Source organism: Falco naumanni, chromosome 5, assembly GCF_017639655.2.
Source record: "Falco naumanni isolate bFalNau1 chromosome 5, bFalNau1.pat, whole genome shotgun sequence".
NCBI classification, from domain to species: Eukaryota; Metazoa; Chordata; class Aves; order Falconiformes; family Falconidae; genus Falco; species Falco naumanni.
This window is the reverse complement of record NC_054058.1, coordinates 68,854,386-68,869,554: the sequence shown is the minus strand read 5'-3', so window position 1 is coordinate 68,869,554 and position 15,169 is coordinate 68,854,386. Positions and strand designations below refer to the sequence as shown.

Here is a 15,169-nt window from a genome sequence, read left to right as displayed (position 1 = left end):
GTTACCACCATGATGCAGCTGCACACAGTATTTATTGTCTGGATGGTCCTGCTCACATCTTGCCGGTTGAGGGGGCTCAGGACAAACCCCAGCTGCTCATTAAAGCTGTCCTCGAGCTCCCTGAGCTCCCTGTCCAAGTTAAGCGATCCCTAATTAAAGGCAAACACTTCTTCATAAGCAGTAATCAATGTAATAACTTTTCACTACACCTTGGGGAGGTACAACCCCATGCACCAGCACATGCTGGGGGCCACCCAGCTAGCAAGCAGCTTGGCAGAGAAGGGCCTGGAGGTCCTGGCAAGCACCAAGCTGAACATGATCCAGCAATCGTACCTTTGCAGCAAAGGTAGCAAATGGTATCCTGGGCTGCATTCGCTGAAGTACTGCCAGCAGGTCCCCTCTGCTCAGCGCTGGTAAGGCCACAGCTGGCTTCACCTGTGTAGAGTTTTTGGCTCAGTACAAGACAAACATGGGCGTAGGGGAGAAAGTCCAGTGAAGGGCCATGGAGATGATGAAGGGACTGGAACATCTCACATGTGAGGAAGGGCTAAGAGAACTGGAACCCTTCAGCCTGGAGAAGAGAAGGCTTGGGGGTATTTTATCAGTGTACATAAATGGTTGAAGGGAGGATACAAAGAGGAGAACAAGTTGTGCCCACTGGCAGGACCAGAGGCAATGGGCACAAACTGAAACACTGGAGCTTCGCTCTGAACATTAGGAAAAGCTCTGTCCCTGCAAGGGTGACTGAGCACTGGCACAGGTCACCCAGGGAGGTTGTGGAGTCTCCATCCTTGGAGATACTCAAAAGCTGTCAGGACAGCCCTGGGCAGCTGGCTGCAGGTCGCCCTGCTTGAGCAGGGGGGTTGGACCAGATGATCTCCAGGGGTCCCTTCCAATGTCAGCCGTTCTGTCATTCAGTAAACTTTGTGTGAATGCAGCTGGCCAGTTGCCTTTCCACAGGTTTGGTTGTGCTCATGAATCTACTTTGTATATTGCCTTCACAACAGGGAACTCAAAGAGTATTTTTTTCCTTCACATCAAACCACGGTTATATGCTTTTGGAACAGGTGGAACTGCATTTTGCAACTGAATCAGTTATGACACCACAGCTGGACACAGATTTTAAGATATTTATAGTTCTTGCAGAGGGACCACTTGCATTCCTTGAGTTCATATGGCTGGGTTTATGCAGATTTAGAAAAGCCAATTTGGGAGAAAAATAAAACTTTTAATGTTTTAAATAAAACCTTTAATGCTGCAAAGAAAGCAAAAGGATGCAGCTATAGAAGGATAGTTGACATATGCCAACAGAGTAAAGTGTAGTGGAAATATGGCTTTGAATATTGTTTTTTTCAATGTATATTAGAACAAAGAAACCTTGAAAATAATGTTGCAACGTTACATGATTTCCTGGCGTTGACAGTAGAGAGGCAAAAAAGGTTGATATAGTTAAATATTTCTTTCTGTGCTTGGGAAAAAAGACAAAAGTTGCAGACAGATCGCATGATGATGAAATACTTTTCCACAGTTCTAAAGTAAATATCAGTCAAATAGCATAAATAAATAAATAGCACTGTGGCTTTGCTTTAAAGCAGATAGAGACTTTGTTGAGTATTTCCCAACTAGCACTGATAGGAATGGGTTTGAACAGTAAATTTTTTCCCCAAGTTAAAAAGGACTAAATGAGATGATTCCATCACACAATGTGGATCTTGGAGAAGTAATGGCATATTTGTATATATGGGTTCACTTACCAGTTTAATGAAGTCTAAGCATGTATTTATGGAATATATATTTCATCAAGTTAACGCGTTGGGCATTTTCTGTGATTCAAAATTCAGTTAGTAAAGATTTGAAGTGCTCTGCAGACTTTTGCCAGTGTAATCATCTTGCGTAGGACATGATTAGACGTGGCAAAAGCCTTGCTGTAACTATATCTAGGTCAACAGAAGATTTTGTTGACTTTGGTTCATGTCTAAACCTGAGAAAGTGGTGCCTGTGCCAGCAGAAACACCACTGCTAAGGGCATATGTTCTAGCTTTGCAAGGAGCCTCTCCTGGCCTGACCCTTCTGGCACAGAGAGCCTGCCCTAGAGGACTCCTATGTGAGGCTGATTCAGTAGTACCTGACATTCTGGATAAGAAAACCAGAAATGCTTGAAAATCAGGGCTGTATATATACTAAATAGTATGCAATTGACTACCTAGCAGATCTAAACTTGCAATATTTTAAACAGAAAATCATCAGCTGAGAGTATTTCTAAAGGGATTATAGTCCTTGCCACTTCAGCAGCTATATCAACCTGAAAAAACTTCCCACAAATTAAGTCCAGTCAAAATTTATCAGCTGGAGGTACGTGGTGAAGAGAGGTTAACTTGGATCTGAGTGTCAAGATGGACTGGGCATAAGCAAATGCAATTTATTTTAACAGGATGAGACGCAAGCTTGTATACCTTGAAAGAGTATAGGCACTAAAACATAGCTCCTTTCCAGGAAATAGTGGCTATGAATTACCTCTGAAAATCATAGGACTGAAACAGATGGGTCTAAAAAAGTGATGTGAATATCAGCTCACTTGGCAAGAAAGATTTATCTTCTGGATTTGGCTACAAGGAAATACTGAGGACACCTACAGATTCTACATTAGGTCAGTATTTGGCACGACTGTGATTCCTCTCTGAATACTGTGTCCACGTTTGGTGGCAGATAATTGAGGAAACATATTGAAAAAGCTGGGAATAAGAGCTTCAGGAATTACAAAAAGTGAAAGATATGTTTTATACCTGAGGCTCAGGAAATGAGATCTACCTGGTTTTCTTTTTGGCAAGTTAGTAGGAAAACTTGATCAGTATGTACACCGATGAAACAGGTACTTTATAAGGAAAAGCCTTCTGAGCTGTCGAAGGTAAAACAAGATTTACTTGCATGGTCTTTACAGAACAGAGTTCTGACACAGGTGTACTGCGTGGGAGTGTGGTATAAATACAGAAGGAACTTGTTTCCTTTCAAAATTTTGATGGTGCATTTTAGTCATGTTAGAAAAGGCAGCAATATCATGCTTCAAAAGAAAACAAGCCAACATTTCTTGATGGAATGCCACTGAAACTGATACCTCAGCCTAACATAATGCTGAGTCCGCCTTTTCAAAACAGACTCAAAAAGGAATAATTCAAAGGCATCCTTTAACAGGCTGTGGGATTGGTGCCTTTGGAAAATAAAGTGCCAACACTTAGCCTGGAGTTAGCCTCCCCATTTAACTTCTTTTTTCCCACGTTTAGCACATGGATCTTCTCTCTAGTGAATCAAGCTTAATCAACCTGATAACTCCAGATATTTTGGCAAGTAAATGAAATCTTTGTGTAGTAGGGACACTGGAATGATCTGTGTAAATAATAAGCATGACTTTGCCCTTTCAAACTCAGAGATTTTTAGATGTGTCTGTGATTAATTTAAACAGGGAGGAGAGGTCTTTCCTGAAAAAACCCCACCTGTCTAGTCCTGTACTGGTGGGTAGAGTACACCTAAACCTCTACATCAGTGAACAGTCTTAAATTTGGACTGACTCTTGCCTCTGAATAAAAAGGTGGCTTTAACAGCTGAATAATCTCATTATGCACATTCAGGCCTGCCGGCTGGCATTGTCCGGTATTTCTGGGTGCTTAGGCATGGAGCGGTGTAAACATTGTCCCACACTCAAGAAAAATGGATCTGGATTCAAAATGAGGATTAAATAGCAGATTATCATCTGGAATTCTGGGTTGTGCCAGCTTTTTCCAGCTTGAGCACCTCCAGAGCTGCCCAGCAGCTGACATGGAGCCCGGGCACGCAGGTTGTGAGTGCCTCAAATCGGGGGGTTTTGTGCTGGCACGTTGACTGCTGCAAAGGGCCTCCGGACACCGGGTAGGCACAAGCGGCTGGCACACCGGACAGCCAGCAGGCCTCAGTGCAGGCACCAGCTTCAGGCTATGCAACACAGCCGACGACACTCATTAAATCGCTACTGATGTAGTAACTTGGTGTTACGCCAGAGTTATTCCCAGTGTTTTATCACGGTGACAGCTGAGCGGCTCAGGCAGCGCCGCGCCCCGCAGCCACCCGTGCCCCGCAGCCGCGGCGCGGCCCCCTCAGGCAGGCCACCCTGAACATGACGACGAGCGCGATGCGACGTGACGGCTCACGGCCACCGACACGCCATCGCAGCGACGACACGCGGAGCAACAGGCCGAACAGTGCGCCGGGGCCCGCGGACACCCCACCCCGTGGCCAACCCCCCAGGCGCCGTACGGGCGCCCCCTCCCTCCGTTACTTCCGCCTCCGCCGCCTCCCGGTAACCCGAGCAGGGCCGCCCGCCGCCAGGACCCCGCCCGGGGCTGCCCTCAGCACCGCCTGATCCCGCCCGGCGGAAAGCGCCGCTGGCCGAGCCGGCTGCAGCCGCGACCACGGCGCGGTTAGGCGGCGCTACCTTTCCTGTCGCGGCCGGGCGGCGTGGGCGGGCGCGGCGGGCTCGGCCGGGGCGGTGCTGTCGGTCAGGCAGCGCGGCGGGCGCCCCGGCAAGGAACGAGGCGGGCGTCGTGAGGGGAGAAGAGCGAGGGGGCCTCGCGCGCCGGGAGGGGGCTGTGGCGGGCGGAGGAGTCGTCGCTCCGCGGGAGGCCGGGCCCATGTTCGCACCGGGCGGAGGTATCGGAGCGGGGGCGCCGGGCGGCTCGGAGGGCGGTGCCGGGCCGTGCCGTGTTGCGTGGGGAAGAGGGCCCGGGAGGCGGTGGGAGGGCGCGGGGGCCTGTCGGGGGTGGGGGCCGTGAGGCGGAGCGGGGCGAGGGTTCCTCAGGGCTGAGGGGTGCCGGGGCAGGGCGGGACGTGAAGGTGAAGGGGAGGGAGGGCTGGAGGGGCAGGTGGCGGCTGTTCTCGGGCTTGCGGTGCGGGCGGGGGAGGCAGAGCCGGGGGCTGCCTGGCTCGCGGGAGGGCCTGCGCGCGCAGGTCGGCGTGTGAGGGGCGTCCTGGAGGAAGCGAGGGGGGAGGCTTGTTCGCTGAGGAGTCTTCTGCTCAGCGTGTATTTAGTGGCGTGTCTGTAGGCCTCTTCCCAGTGAAAAGCGTGTTCCTGCAGATGTGACAGCAAAACACTTTCTCCGGGACGTATGGAATCGAAAGTAAAACTGCCCGGCTGGTCAGGCAGGCCTGCCTCCCCTGCCGGGGCACAGGGGGGACTTCTCAGCACCGTGATTGCCTGGCTTGCTCAGTCTATCACCTTTCAAAAGTTGTGGTTAAGTTTACTTTCTTCTGATTCACCATGCTATTTCTCTTATTTTCCTTTCCTCGCTTTAAGAGAGACCTTAATTGCGTTTCGATTCTTTAAACTTAATTTTCGAGGGGTGTGATTTGTAACAGTGGAAAAGTTTGTTCCTCTCTGAAGTTTTTTCACATGGTCAGGACTGGGATGTCTTACTTACATTCTTTCACCTCCTTTATCTCTTTTGTGATAGAGTAGCTGCATAAAGGAATGGTTATGTGATAAATTTCCAGCAGCAGTAAAAAAGAGTGTGAAAAAAATCTCTGTATGCTTTATTTAATAAAGCTGTATTCCTTCCCCCTCCCAACTAGTGTTTGTAAGGATTGAGGTTCTGGTTCATGGTAGTGCAGTCTGTGACAGTAGGCTGTTCTTACGGATTTGAGAGGGTTTAAGTGTATCAGGCCAGGGTGTTGCTGTTTATCCATATGTTCTGAATGGTGAATGAGTTAGTGATGCTGAATACCTTATATGAATCTTTGGTTTCCTTGAGAGTAAGTACATAGATTCTTGTTCTTAAATGTTGTCTGCATATTTCAAGACTTATTTCTGAAGTTTCTGAGCCTACAGTATCATGAGCTCAGTCCCATTGCTTTTTTTCAAATAGCAGGATTAGCATGAAAAAAAACTAAGTAGAAATTCGGGTACAATAAAAAAATTCTTAATTAGGAGTGAGTTAAGGTATGTCAAATAATAGAAAAATTAAGGGAAATGGTTTTCTCTTGAAAAATAGCATCTGTAAGTGATGAAACGAAGAAGATAGAGTATTAAAGCTTCTAAATGTCACTACAGAAATGGACTGTCAAGAGTCAAGAAGCACACGGATGCTTGTCTTGTATCTGTCTTCTCTGTTCTTTCTGATTTTCAGTTGTGAGCACCGGTTCTTTTGATTTATCTGCTTATGAAGTTCATGTCATTATTTTGTCTTTTCATCAGTACATTCACATAAACATTAGGTATTAAATAGAAATTCTCTTAATGGTTAACTTTTTCTTACTGATTTCTTGCCATTCTCTTAATCTGGACCAAAGTGTTTATCTTCAGCCTTATTTCCTGTGGAAATGAGAGCCAGGCTAGCCTGCTACCTGTCTCTCTCCATTTTTCTTTGCTTCCTGCAACTTTTGAACCTTTCAGCCAGTTTCAGTCAAATTAGGTAGATATTTTGAAGGTATAAACATTCTACAGGTCTTGGGAGAGCAGGCAGCTGAGGAAAAGCAACAACGGCTACATTACCGTTCTTGCTGAGGGAAGGGTGATAGCATATGCTCAGTGGACAGTTCTGTTCTGTCTGTGCTGTTGCTGGCACTCGCACTGACCGCTGAATCAGTCTGTGTGTAGCTTGGAGGCAGCAGCCGCACTGCCTGCCTCCTGCCATCAGTGGCTGTTAGGCATAAATGAGCTGGCAGTATGATCAGAAGTGTGAGATAAGCAGCTATGTACATAGCAGGTAGTAAGGAGTATTGTAAGATACGTGATACAGGACAGAAATCTATTGTAAAATAGATTGTTGGGATTATTTTGGTAGTCAGTGTTCGTAGGGAAAAGTGGATAATGCTGCCTTGTGGCCAAGATGACAATGTATCCTATTATGTTCCATCCCTTTTCTTTTTATCCTATCTTCACTATTTTGCTTTTGTACAAGCCAAATGTCAGATATGTCTTTAAAACAGAAATCTGAGTTCCTAAATTTAATAAGGGTTTGAGAACTGTGATGATTTTTGTAAGCGACTGCAATAAAAGTTACATGTGTAGCTGCATATCTTTTTTTGTGGTTTGTTTTGTTTTTTTTGTTTTACAAATTAATTGAATTGCCCTACTGACAACAGGTGGGGGACAAAGATAAAAGCCAGAGTATTGGAATTGTGACTTGCCTTTCCAGCATGTCTTTAATCAAGAAAACATTTTTTCCCAATGTTTTCCTTTTAAACTTGGCTCCCAAGTTGTTATCTTCTGGAATCTAAATTTCTTTTTAATGAATGTGTTACTCTGTTCTTTTTGTTTAATAGGCTTCTTGGTGAAAAACATTTTGATACAATTATTGGAGAGTCTTACGCAATGTTCTAATGGACCTAATCTTAGTAGTAGGACATTATGGTGATGTTTAAATGCTAAAAGCTTCCCTTTCAAAACGCTTTTCTTAAAAATGGTGGGAGAGATGCTTTAGCTGTCTCAAAGTGATGGAATTTCCAACGTGCATTTGTAGTGAGAAAAGATTAATAAATAGTTACGTTGAATTCAAAACAGGACTTGTAGAGGATTTGCATCCCTCAGATGAATGTGTGAGGAGCAGGTCCCACTTAACTGCCCTACAGGGCACAAAAATTAGTTTAGACCTCTAATATGAAGGGGTTTGGGAGCGATGCTTAGTTGTTTGGGTTTTGTTGATTTCCCCCTCTTGGTTAAGTACTCATTGCGTAATAATGCTGTTTTAAGATGATGTAGATCAGTGTTTGTGAAATTTAAGGAGTTCAGATTATGCTGAACTGTGAAACCTTTTAGTTGTAGGCATGTGTTAGGGAGCCACATTTGCTAGTACTTGTTTAAGCAATGCTGATTTGATTGGTCTCACTTCTGTAAGTTGGTGTCAGAACAAATATTTCTTCATTGGCGCTGTTGCCGCTTGCTGCCAGAGAGGCCAAGCCCCAAATAGGTTCTCCATTGGGAAGTTGTCATTGCCCATTTCTGAATATACTGTGGACTTTTGTAAACAGTTTTTTCTTGAGAGGACCTGGACAAGCATATAAAAAACTGTAGCACAGCGTTCCTTATGGAATAGTATACAAGTCATTTTATTGAGAGGTGGTGGGGGAAGGTGGAATACTTAGTTAGAAACAGAGGTTTTCTTTAGCGTGATGTCTTACTTATAAATATCTTTCAAAAATAGTTAAAAATAATACTAGAAGCACTCTACATTGGAATGCAAGTGTCTCATTATCCATGTGAATCTAGCATATTTTCATTGTCCAGTCTGAGTAAAATGTGAGAAAGGCAAAAGTAGGGGTGGTAATAGGGAATCAAACTGGTGTTACTAATAAAAAACTATTTAGGAGGTATCACTCGCAATGTGTCCCATCAGTCCTGCCTATGTATGTGCTTAAATGGAAGCACGTAAATATGTGAAAATTAATTTTTGTTTTAAGAAGTTAGTTTAACCTGAAGTAAATAAGGCTTAGGTGATTCTAGGTGCCTCTTTCAGTCCTGTCCAGCCCGATCTGATCCTGGACATGAGTCAGCAGAATGCTTTGCATTAAGGCCAGCTGCATTCTAGACTGTAGTAACAAGTTACCCAGCTGGTTGAGGAAGGTGAGTCTTTCCCTCTGTTTAGTGCTTAGCAAAACAAATTTAGACACCACATCCAGCTGTGCACTCTCAGTTCCAAGAACGGCATTGACATGCTGGAGCAAGTTCACTGGAGGGCCACCAAGGTCATTAGGGGCTGAAGGACGTCTCTGAAGAGGGTCTGAGAGAACTGGGTTTCTTAATCTGTAAGAAGAGAGAGGAAAGTCTTGCTACTGCTTACAACAACCTAACGGGAGAGTTAAAGAGAAGATGGAGCTGGGTGGTTCTTCTCAAAGTTGTACAGGGATAAGATGAAAAGAAATAGACATAAAACGGGGCATAGCAAATTCCAGGATGGCATTAGGAAAAGCTTTTTCACAGTGTGGTTATCCAGGCACTGGAACAGGGGCCCAGAGGGGACCGAAGCATCTTTGTCCTTGGAGATACTCAAAACTTGGATAGCTAAGTCCCTGATCTGATTTGACCTTGTTTTGAGCAAGGGCTTGTACTAGGGGGCCTCCACAGTTTCCTTCCCATCCAAGCTATTCTGTGATTCTACCCTTGTTCACTATATGTTATCTTTTGTATCCTTAGTCAAATGAAACTAAAGCTTAGAGGGCTAGAAACCCCAAAGATGCTGAAGTTCCTATGAGTCTCCAGAATAGCATTGGTTGAGTAGAAAGAAATACAAATCGGAGCCATTGATAATGCTTGCTAATTGTTGTTTTTCTGTTACTTCCATTTGTTCTGCTGGCAGGGAGGTTTGTGTGTACATCTTAGCACAGCATGTTCTTCCAGCTGGTGCTTGTGCTATGGGGAAGAGTGCTTGAGAAGACTGGGGAAATCTTCTCAAGCTGAGAAAGAGAGGGCAAGATGATGCCTTTGCACAATGAGGACAGTCAGGTATTGGAATAAGTTGGCTGGAGAGGTTGTGCAGTCTGCATCCTTGGCAGTTTTAAAGACTGGAGCCTAGAGCGATCTTCTCTGACCTCATAGCTGACCCTGCTTTGAGCAGGAGATGGACGCACTTGAGGTCTTATCTATCTAGTTATCCTGTGATCCTAAGTAGAGGTTCTGGAAGGGGGAGTATGCTTAGGAGATGTGTGGAAAGGTCAGTGAGGTGCAGGTGCATGCTGATGAATCAAATACTTATTTTAAAATTGGGAATACTTTGCTTTTGTCAGTCTTGGATATTATTTTTTTCCAGATGGGCTTCAGTTTGTTAAAAAGTTTTGTATTCCTCTGGTTGTCAAAACTTCAAATGCTTTTACTTCACAAGTCTTGTTGAAGACAATTTTGCAGTATAATGCCATAACAAAATCATTAGATTTTACCTGTTGTTAGGTCCATTCCTTAGTTCAATAAAACTTGCTTTAAAGCTGTATTTTATTCTGGTGAGGCATTTGTGAGTTATCTTACTTAGTTAAGAACTAAGTGAGCATGGGTGGTCTGTGGAAATGGCTAATACATCAACAAGCTAAAAGTATTTATTTTCTTGTGATTCTCCAGACTTCCCTGGGTAACACAATGCCAGCTGAGCGGAAAAAGCCAGCAAATATGGATGAAAAAGAATCTACATTAAATAATAAAGAAAAAGAATTTAGTGAAAGGCGACCAGTAAGCACCAGGGAGAAGCCGAAAGAAGATGTCAAAGTTGGCATGAAGAGAGAGACTTTAAAGGTTCCAGAAGATAAAAAGAAAAAACTGGAAGAAGATAAAAGAAAAAAGGAAGACAAGGAGCGGAAGAAGAAAGAAGAGGATAAAGTAAAGGCAGAAGAAGAGCAAAAGAAGAAAGAAGAAGAAGAAAAAAAGAAACTTGAAGAGGAGGAGAGAAAGAAACAAGAGGAGGAAGAGAAAAAGAAACAAGAAGAAGCAGCTGCTCAACTGAAGTAAGTTGTCTTTTAAGGGCTTAATTGTGCCAAATGCTGTAGTCCTGCTGTCAGGATTGTGGGCAGAATTATAAAAGGTTAACTGTTTGAGTTACTTATGTAGTGTTTTACATGGCTAGCTGGGTATGCTTTGTAACTCCTACATAGTTTTGGGTTTTCACCTCTAACATCTGTTACTTTAGTCTCTAATATGGGGTTTTGATAGTATTTTCCATGTGATGACCATGTAATGCACAATTATGCTTGAATAAATGTTGTGGTTTAACCCCAGCTGACAACTAAGCCCTTCACAGCTGCTCGCTCACTCCCTTCACAGTGCGATGGGGGGGAGAATCAGAAGAGTAGAAGTGAGAAAGCTTGCGGGTTGAGGTAAAGTTAGCAAAAGCCACGTCTGTAAGCAAAGCAAGGAATTCATTCACCACTTCCCATGGGCAGACAGGTGTTCAGCCATCTCCAGGAAAGCAGGGCTTCACCACACGTGATGGTTACTGGGGAAGACAAGCGCCATCACTCCGAATGTCTTCCCCTTTCTAATTCTTCCTCCAGCTTTATATGCTGAGCATGATGTCATATGGTATGGAATATCCCTTTGGTCAGTTGGGGCCAGCTGTCCTGGCTGTGTCCCCTCCCAAGTCCTTGTGCCCCCCAGCCGACTTGCTGGTGGGGTGGGATGAGGAGCAGAAAAGGCCTTGATACTGTGTAAGCGCTGCCCAGCAATAAGGAAAACACCACTGTGTTATCAGCACGGTTTCCAACACAAATGTGAAACACAACCACATGCCAGCTCCTATGAAGAAAATTAACTCTACCCCAGCCCAAACCAGCACCTTCTCCTGCCCTTATTCCATACTATTTACATCATGCTAAGGTCACACTATCCATTAGAACATCATTAACTACCACCCTCTCTCCTGTCCTTTGATGTAATACATAGATGTCATTCCCTTAGTCTTTATATGACCCCTATAAAATGTCTACAAAAGTCCACAAAATGTCCATTGAGTCCACTTTGTCCATGACTTTGTGTTCCATCTGTTATGGTGGTCACTCAGGACAGGAGAGGTGGTGTGTTGCATAGAGGTGTTGGGCACCGAAGCCAGCTCAGGTCAGGTCACTGCTGCACTTGCACTGCTTCTTGTAAGGCTTGTCCTCCACTAGTTTGGGTGGTTTCTGGTATAGTCATTCTTGTAACATGCAACTGAAATAATGGGTGAAAACAGTTTAAAAGTATTCCCATTACAATCACCACCCCTGATCCATTTGGGCCAGTTTGTATGATTTAACGTTGCAGTAAACTCCTCCCCTTGCTCCTAGCCTGGCTAGCAACAAGTAGTTTCTGCTATAGTAATTCCTATAATATGCATCCCAAATCCTGGGTTACAACGATTTAAAGCTACTGTCTCCATCCCTGGTCCATGTGAACAAGACCATTGGGCTTAATGTTGCAGTGAACTCCTTTGCCTGTGCTCTGGTGTGGTCTTACCTACAGACTGCTGTCCCTTGTGGGTGTACCTGCTCCAAGTGGAGACTTACCTGTGAGCCACGGTCTCTCCAAGGGTATGCCTGCTGCAGCATAGACTTACCCACATCCACAGATGCTTTGAGGTGCACCTGTTCCAGTGTGACATTCTCCATGGGCCACAGTCCCTTCAGAGGTGTACTGGCTGCACCGATATAACCATGGCTGCACATGCTCTGAGATACATGTGCTCTGGTATGGACTTATCCACGACCACAGATGCTTCAGGGCATCCTGCTCCTGTGTGGACTCATCCACAGGTCATGGTCCTTTTGACTTGAGTTCACACTGGAGTTCCAGCCTGTCCAGTACAGCAGCACCAAAACACTAGTGATGCCCTGGCCATCTGCCAGCCCAGGTGCATTGCCATTGCTGTTACCATAATGTTCACAGGCACAGGAGAGTGAGATGATAAGCAATACAGCACTACAACAAGCAGTGAAAGCAAAAATCAGCCACTAATAAGGACTAGAGTAATATACAGTAAGGCAAGCAAGTGCCAGGCTCTGTCATGTGTTATGGTTACTTGGGAAGACAAACACCATCTCACCAAATATTTCCCTGCTTCTTCCTCCAGCTTTATACCGCTGAGCGTGGTATTGTATGGTCTGCAATATCCCTTTGGTCAGTTGGGGGGTCAGCTGTCCCACCTGTGTCCCCTCCCAACTTCTTGTGCACCCCCAGCCTGCCCGCTGGTGGGGTCGTGTGAGAAGCAGAAAAGGCCTTGGCTCTGTGTCAGTGCTGCTCAGTGGTAATGAAAACACGCCTGCTACCAGCACTGTGTCCAGCAAAAATCCCAAACATGACCCCATATCAGCTTCTATGAAGAAAATTAAGTCTACCCTAGTCAAAGTGAGTGAAATGGAGAAGTGCAGTTTCTGTTAAGATAGAGGAGTGTTAGTGTCATAAAATTGGGAAAACAGGCTCTAGCAGACCACAGACCATAACAGGAGCAAATGTACTGTGAAGTATGGCTGTAGTCTCTTTTAATCAATCATAGGTGATTGATACCTGGATGGCAAACATAGCATGTAAGCTGGCGGTTTAATGTGATACTACTAAGACAGTGTTTCTTAGCATGTTATCAAAAGGTACTACGGGGTTGAAGATGGCCTCTTTAGACCAATAAAGGCAAGATTTCAGACGTTCTTGTGTTTCCTAAGACTCAGGCAATGTCATTGCCAAATTCTAGCTGGGACAGATGTATTTAACCTATTTAAAATTTTCTGTGTAATTTCAGTAGTCTGGGAATAAAAGATTTCCCTTAACTGTGTAATACAGTAACCTATTGAAAGGTGGTTGTCCTCTTCTGTAAGAATGTAATCTCTTCCTGGGAAGTAAATGGAGTTTTAGGTTTATATTTTTGAAGTCTGTTGGGATTAATATGTTCTGCATAGAAACATTTGATAAATTTCATTTTGTTACAAGTAGTGCTTGCCTTTTGCAGCAAGAAGTTTAAACTGAGTTTATGAAGCAGATGCTTCAGCTTTCTATGATTAACTTGTTAGAACTACTGGAGGGTTTCCAACTATGATTTTTTTTTCTTTGAACTGTTAACCTGGTTAAAGTAAAGCTCTGTAAGAAAATGACTAATTTTTATTTCTCTTAGGGAAAAAGAGGAAGCACATCAGCTCCATCAGGAGGCTTGGGAGCGCCATCAGGCAAGAAAAGAGCTTCGCAGCAAAAACCAGAATGCACCAGACAATCGCCCTGAGGAAAACTTCTTCAGCAGACTGGATTCTAGTCTGAAGAAGAACACAGCTTTTGTTAAGAAGTTAAAAACCATTACAGAGCAACAAAGGGACTCCTTGTCCCATGACTTTAATAGCCTGAATTTAAGCAAATACATTGCAGAAGCAGTAGCTTCTATTGTGGAAGCCAAACTGAAAATATCAGATGTGAACTGTGCTGTGCACTTGTGTTCTCTCTTTCACCAGCGCTATGCTGATTTTGCTCCTTCATTACTTCAGGCTTGGAAAAAACATTTCGAAGCAAGGAAGGAAGAGAAGACTCCCAACATTACCAAGTTAAGAACTGATTTGCGTTTCATTGCAGAATTGACAATAGTTGGGATTTTCACTGACAAGGAAGGTCTGTCTTTAATCTATGAGCAGCTTAAAAATATTATTAACGCTGATCGAGAATCCCACACTCATGTTTCTGTGGTTATCAGCTTTTGTCGGCACTGTGGAGACGACATTGCCGGTTTGGTACCAAGGAAAGTAAAAACTGTTGCAGAGAAGTTTAACCTGAGCTTTCCTCCTAGTGAGATCATTAGCCCAGAGAAACAACAGCCTTTCCAGAATTTGTTGAAGGAATACTTTACATCTTTGACCAAACACCTGAAAAGGGACCACAGGGAGCTACAAAATATTGAAAGACAAAACAGGTGACACTTGAATGTTGCTTTTTATTTATGGAGAAAAAATAGTTTTATTTATGAAATGCCTAGATTTCTTGCAGTATTTATAAACAAAGTCTGTTGGTGATGTGTAGACGATAAGTATATTCTGCAATTTATGAAAAAAAAGTTTTAGATATTCTCTGAATATTTAAAAAGCAAAACCAAAACAGACTCTGCATATCTAAAGAAAACAGAGGTTTACCTTTTGCTTTAATTCTCTTAAATCTGTTACTTTGGTGATGCTCCCTTAGCAGCTTGTACTTCCCAGCTGGTACTGTCCTTTTCCCTTTGGCACAATCTGATTTCTCCCTTTCCACCCACATGTACCTAATGGAGCATGTGCCACAATGGCTTTGGCTTGTTTACTTTTTTTCTTTTAGCCTATCAGTATGGAGGAAAAATTAGGTTAGATTAACAAGGTATCCCTTACACTTTAATGTGGGCAAATTTTATATATTAAAATGTAGGAGGGTATAGACAATTTGATTCAAATCCTCTTAAATGTCTATATGAAGTACTAATATTGAAGGGTCTGGATATACACAGCATTGGAATCTGAATAATTTAATTTCTACCATGTTCACATTGTTTAGTAATTGTTTGCTTTTCTTCAGAGCATCCTGAGTTGTCATTATTGGAGACAGCCTAAACCCAGCTGCTGGTCTTAAAACGCAGTCATTTTAAAACCTTTTGGAAGCACTTCAGGCAGAGAGAAATGAATGTGTTATTGTGTGTAGGCACAGGTTTCGACTAGGAGGCTGAACATCCAGAGCCAAATGTATGCTTAGAATACATTA

General features: G+C 43.8%; 1 protein-coding gene across 1 annotated transcript in view; it reads left to right on the top strand.

Moving 5' to 3' along the window:
- Positions 1-4,574: 4,574 nt before the first annotated feature.
- Positions 4,575-15,169, top strand: part of UPF2 (UPF2 regulator of nonsense mediated mRNA decay) — a 69,593-nt gene continuing 58,998 nt past the window's right edge. The window contains exons 1-3 of the mRNA XM_040593909.1: positions 4,575-4,677; positions 10,070-10,449; positions 13,578-14,357. Of these exons, the coding sequence (XP_040449843.1) occupies positions 10,088-10,449; positions 13,578-14,357 (1,142 nt within the window). The 5' untranslated portion in view covers positions 4,575-4,677; positions 10,070-10,087. The remainder of the gene's footprint in view (positions 4,678-10,069; positions 10,450-13,577; positions 14,358-15,169) is intronic.